Source organism: Peromyscus leucopus, chromosome 4 (genome assembly GCF_004664715.2).
Source record: "Peromyscus leucopus breed LL Stock chromosome 4, UCI_PerLeu_2.1, whole genome shotgun sequence".
In the NCBI taxonomy this organism is placed as follows: Eukaryota; Metazoa; Chordata; class Mammalia; order Rodentia; family Cricetidae; genus Peromyscus; species Peromyscus leucopus.
The window spans coordinates 15,438,378-15,444,377 of record NC_051066.1 but is presented as its reverse complement, the minus strand read 5'-3'; the positions used below and the strand labels follow the sequence as shown (position 1 = coordinate 15,444,377).

The 6,000-nt window shown below is 47.7% G+C and overlaps 1 protein-coding gene across 10 annotated transcripts in view; it reads right to left on the bottom strand.

Annotated features, from left to right (window-relative positions):
- Nucleotides 1–2,362: 2,362 nt before the first annotated feature.
- Nucleotides 2,363–6,000, bottom strand: part of Ehmt1 (euchromatic histone lysine methyltransferase 1) — a 173,245-nt gene continuing 169,607 nt past the window's right edge. For all 10 annotated transcript variants that reach the window (XM_028868685.1, XM_037204717.1, XM_037204713.1 and 7 more), the window contains 2 exons: nt 3,830–4,005; nt 2,363–3,657 (listed from right to left, as the gene is read on the bottom strand). In XM_028868685.1, the coding sequence (XP_028724518.1) occupies nt 3,477–3,657; nt 3,830–4,005 (357 nt within the window). In that variant the 3' untranslated portion in view covers nt 2,363–3,476. The remainder of the gene's footprint in view (nt 3,658–3,829; nt 4,006–6,000) is intronic.

Here is a 6,000-nt window from a genome sequence, read left to right as displayed (position 1 = left end):
CTGTGGCTTAAACCTGTGAGTCATGCCTTGGGAAAACCATGTCAACTTAGTTACCACACATCATACAGGAACCCCACTTGTATACAAGAGCAAACTTTTCAAAATGTGGTACCAGAACTGCTGCTGGAGAACGTCTTTTATAATTTTGTGGGTAGAAGTCAGGCATGGAGGAATATACCCACCACCCCAGTGAGGAGACTGCCTAGGTTAAAAAAAAAACGAACAAAAGGCCAGCTGGAACAACTTGGTGAGAGCTCGTCTAAGTCAAAATAGGGAGGAAGGTGTACTGATGAAGCACTTGCCTACTAAAGGCCTTGGGTCCAGTCTCTCTGGTCTCTCCTTCCCTCTCTCTGACATGCTTTCACTATGTAGCTCTGGATGGCCTAGAACCTGCTATGAAGACCAAGTTGGTCTCAAATTTACACAGACCAACCTAGCCTCTACCTCCCAGGTGCTGGAATTAAAGGTGTGTGCCACAATGACTGGTCCTGGAGGTCTTTCTAAATAGACTATACAATCAAAAAATCAGTGAGACACAGCACAGTGGAATACTGTACAGAGGCAGTTCACAGGAAGGGGACATCAACCTGCAACAAATGTTAATGTTACCAATAATCAAAGAAGTGCACGACAGCACACTACAGTATTTCCCTGTAGACAATGAAATGAGGATGAAGTGTACCCAATCCATTTTATGGCAGTTTGGTAATAGATTCCAAAGTTACTGTTAACTGAAAGATAGGGAGGCAAAAGTCAATAGCACTTACTGGGAAATACAGAATTGCAATTCAGATTCCTGAGGCCAACCTTGAGCTGTGAGGACAATGTAGTAGGGGGTCAAACAGGGTATGTGGAGGTACCTCACTAGCTGACAGAAATGTTAAACTGCAGATGTATTCTCATCAGTTAGTAGGGGCTTCCCAGTCAAGAGATCTTCAGTGCCTTCCAAGCCTTTGGCTGGACTTGCAGGATTATGTTCAGTCCTCGAACCTTGTGACAGGTCTTGGTCTTCTGTGGCTTCATTTCCTAGCACATTACAACACATATCTCCTTATCCGCTTGAAAATGGTCCCCATAGACTCATAGGGAGTGGCATTATTTGAAAGGATTAGGATCTGTGGCCTTGTTGGAGGAAGTGTGTCACCGTTGGGTGGGCTCTGAGTGTTGAATGCTCAAGCCAGGCCCAATGTCACTCTCTCTTCCTGCTGCCTGCTGATCGAGATGCAGAACTCTTAGCTACTTCTCCAGCACCATGTCTGTTTGCATGCTTCCATGTTTCTCCAAATGACGATTATGCACCAAACCTCTGAATCTGTAAGCCAGTCCCAATTAAATGGTTTCCCTTATAAGAGTTGCCATGGTCACAGTGTCTCTTCACAGCAACAGAAACCCTAACTAAGATACCCTTACCCAAGAACATGACTAGGAAAAAAGACAATGTACAGGATTCTTCTTTCCAGCATAGCTTTTATTAGTGGAACCTTGGAAATCGGCCCGTGTTTATCAACAAAAGTTTAGGTATTGTGTGGATGCTGCATGAAGTATACAACCCACCCAATACCACACAAATTTGATTTTACCAACATGGACACCTCTGCCCTGAGACAGATGTGGTATGGAGGTGTAGTGTTTACACAGAAACAGGCAAGTGTGACTAAGGAAGGGAGCTACTGTGGGCTTCCGCTTGTATCTACCTGTGCGGCACGACTACTCCTCAGGGCAGTAAAGTACCGAAATTCAAGCTCTCCTGGGAGAAAGGAAGCTGGCCTTTCCTTGGGTCTACCAGTGTCCCGCCTGCCTGTAGCTGTCACACAGCTGTTGCCAGTAGTGCTGCAAGGGCCACAGGCTGGACAGCATGGGGCCCAGGCACCCTACTTGATCATTTATACAGTGAGACACTTGTCTTCCCTTCAGAAAACACCTGACTGAATGAACTCCATGCACTGATAGTGCCTTTGATCAATTTTTCATTGAGTTTACAAGCTCTCCTGTAGAGAACAATGCCAGACTTCCATGGAGCACAGAGGCACTGGTGTGACTAGGGTCCCTAGGGAAGGTATCACGTGTCACCAGGAAGGAAAGAACTCCAGCTCTGCCTCCTCCACCCTCACTGCCCCGAAGAAGACTGTCACACATGGGGACTCACCTGCTCCAACAGCTTTCAGAATGGCTTCCCAGCGTGGGACCCTGGACACCAGCCACATGGACAAACATGGACACATGCAGTCTTCCGGCTTGGGCGCAGCAATGGGCCTGGCGGACTTGCAGGGCGCCCTGACTATAGCTTCCTGAGTATAGCACCCACAGTGGAAGGGCCAGGGCTTTGCAGAGACCAGGAGAAAGAATGTGTCATAATGAAAACTCCGTTTAAAGTACTTTTTTATTGATTTCATTGAAAACAGAACAAGAAATGGTCTGAGCCAAAAGACTGCTCTTAAAACTGTCAAAAACATTTTAACAGAAAAAAATAAACATGACTGCATTATGAATGTTTTAGAAGAGTCACACAAAAAAAACCCCACTGTCGCTGCACTAATTACAGTATTTAGAAAGGTATATGCCAAAAAAAAGTACATGACCTGCCAGGCCATCACACAAAAGGTGACGGCAAATTTATTCAACTACAAGACTAACATTTTAAAAAAGTTTTTCCTGCACTTTATTCTAAAATCATTTTGTTCTCTTTTTACAGTTGATAGTTTATTTTCACGTGGTGAGTAGAAACCACACCAGATTCAGCACCGTTGTCTGTGTTTTGTGTTTTTATTCTTTGTTTGTCCTAATGTTCCGTAATGGTAGAAAACCAACGAGTTTATTCATCATCATAGCATGTGGCTTAGAAATCAACAAAAGGTGCCTGCATCAACGGAACTGGCTGGGGCTGGTGCAGGGTCTGCCTGCATCCGCCAACCTGCTTCCTCGCAAAGAAACACCAGTAAGAGGCTTGATATATAGGGCTAGATATAGAATTTCTTTAAAAAGCAAACCCACATTTCATCAAAGTGAGTGGTGGGTCGGCCAACCTCTCCAAGGCTGTAAGGGAACTAGTGTCTTCTGGTGGCACCTGGGAGCTGGTGCCAGCAACACAGGCTGTGGGCAGCAGGTCTAACGGAGCAGCTTGTAGGTGACGGTGGCCTTGGTGAGTGCCTTACAGGAGCCTGACCAGACAGTATACAAACAAACCTGGCAGTGGAGCAAGGGCCTCAGAGACCAGAAGGAGGAACGGGAAGCACTGCAGCGACAGAACCACCACCAGGAACTCACAAGTTATGCAACATGGAGTCCGGTCTCTGAGGTGCAGGACCAGAAAAGTGCTCTGTTCCGAGCACTGGGCCAGCTGAACCGCCTCAGGCCCAGAACATTCCTGGGAGGTGTCCACACCTCCAGCTCCTCTTGGACATCTTGTGCAGATTTTCCTCTCTAAATTGCAGTCACCAAAATATGATTCTGAAGGTCCCACTGGCCCCACTGGCAATTCATAGGGGGTCAGCAGCAGCTGCAGAGCTGGTATCCGGAAGGCCATTCTCCTGAGCCTCCTGGGCTGCACTGGCTTGCCGCTGGGCCAGGGCTGCGCTTGAGTGCCGACACTTGGGAGACCCACACCGGCAACTGAAGAGCTTGCCCTTGACGTCCCAAAAGCGTTCCCCGTAGTCGAACCTGGGGAAGTAGAACTCAGCACTTCTGTGTGTTGGACACAGGTGGCAGGTGAGACATCCCAAGTGCCCCTGAGCTGTCCCATCTGAGCCCAGAACCCACATGCTGAAGCACATGCCTGGCTAGGAGGGCAGCCGCCACACCCACCGCCCAGCCAGGGTCACACTGTACATACCCCAGCTGCTCCCCAGCCTGGATCAGGCGGGTACTGAAGAAGGCGATCCTGGGGAACCGCAGGTCCTGGTGTGACATGAACACGCGCACAGGCACAAGGTTGGGCTCGCAGTGGTGGTTTATGAACCGGCTGACATTCCCATAAAACCGAGCATCAATGCAGTATACCTCTCCATCCTTCGGGGTAAAAAAGCAAAAGGGTCCATGATAGGCTGCAGCCAGTAAGCATTCCAAGACATGTTGTCCTTACCCTAGAAACCAGCACAGAAGTCTTGAAAATCCGGAGCTGAGCAGAGACTCTGTCACAGCCTGAGGGTAGCCACAGGCCATGCTGCACTAAACCCTGCAGGACCAGAGGTGGGAGCACCATGTAAACAGGTTAACAAGTGTCCCTGTCCCGTAACTGCCCTGATTCTGTGGTTGTTTCCCAGCAGACAGGGACTGTAGGATCAAGATTTGTTGTGAGGGCTATGCTAACTCTTGAGCCATTTAAACGGTTGTCTCACAGAGCTCCTGTGTGTAACAAACTGCTGTGATATGATGACTACGTCATAGCAAAGGAGGCCTTTGCTGCAGAGGGCAGGCCTGACGTGCAGAAAAGACTTGGAAACTGTCTTACTGACACCCAGGATGAAATGGGCATTTTGAGGCCTTCAGACTTGTCTGAGACTGGCCACACTGCACATCCAGAGCTTGTTGCTATAGGCCATCCCAAGCTATGGTGCTTTGGTATGACTGTTACACAGTCACAGTGTAAGAGAGGAGAGTTAAGCCGGGCGTTGGTGGCGCACGCCTTTAATCACAGCACTTGGGAGGCAGAGGCAGGTGGATATTTGTGAGTTCGAGGCCAGCCTGGGCTACCAAGTGAGTTCCAGGAAAGGCACAAAGCTACACAGAGAAACCCTGTCTCAAAAAAAAAAAAAAAAAAAAAAAAAAAAGAGAGGAGAGTTAGAGAGGAAAGCCAGGTATGGTGGAATAACTCTGTGAAGTATAAGGCCCAAACAAGAGCCTGCTTCCGACACCTGGGGACACCCTGTGAACACACTCAGACTTCAGGCAAAGGTCAAACATAAACCAATAATGGGAAAGCCTGGGTCTGAGATGGGTATCTGACAACCTTCATGTAGTAACATCAAGACCTGTGGAAACAGAGTGGTGGATATGGATGTGGATGAATGTACTCCAGTAATATCCCTGAAGCACAGACACTATGAGAGAATTCAGCAACAACCACCCAGATCACAGACAGAGCAACCTATGTCCTGCATCTGCCATACAGACAATAATCTAAGAGACTTGTGTGACCCTGCTTGTGTGGTGATAGCCTAGGATAAGCCTAGCCTCTGAAGAAAACATAGAAAAGCAGGCACCAAACATGCTAAAGGTACTCAGAGCTGGGGAGTCCCCAGGGAAAGAGTCCACACACTGACACCCCGGATGACCTGGCCCAAACGGAAAGAAGACATCAAGCTCACTGTAAGCAACAGACACTTGGACAGCAGAGTTTGAGTCTGAAGCTAGGCTAATAAAAAAAAGAAAAGATCAGAAAACAACATGCCCACTTTGGAGGCGGGGGGGGGGGCAGGGGAGGCACACAGTTAACATTAAGAACACAAATGAGGGACTGGAAAGATGGCTCAGAGGTTAGGAGCTCTGCTTGTTCTTCCAGAGGTCCTGAGTTCAATTTCCAGAAACCGCCCATGGTGGCTCATAACCATCCGTAATGAGATCTGATGCCCTTCTGGTGTGCAGGCAGAACACTGTATACATACTAAATAAATAAATCTTAAATCCCAGGAAGCAGAGGGAGGTTGTTCAGTTTGAGGCCAACCTGGTCTAAATAGTGAGTTCCAGGACAACCAGAACTACATAATGAGACCCTGTCTCAAAATAAACAAACAAACAAATAAATAAATAGGAAGGGAGGGAAAAGAGAAAAAGGAAGGAAGGAAGGAAGGGAGGGAGGGAGGGAGGGAGGGAGGGAGGGAAGAAGGGAGGAAGATAGATAGATAGATAGATAGATAGATAGATAGATAGATAGATAGATAGATAGATAGATAGATAGATAAAAAAGCCAGCTAGGTCTAGCCTGAGACAAACCAAATGCTACACGGGGAATCCCAGAGTGCAATCATTACAGAGAAGTGCAAAGACTGGGCAAAGAAAAGGAAG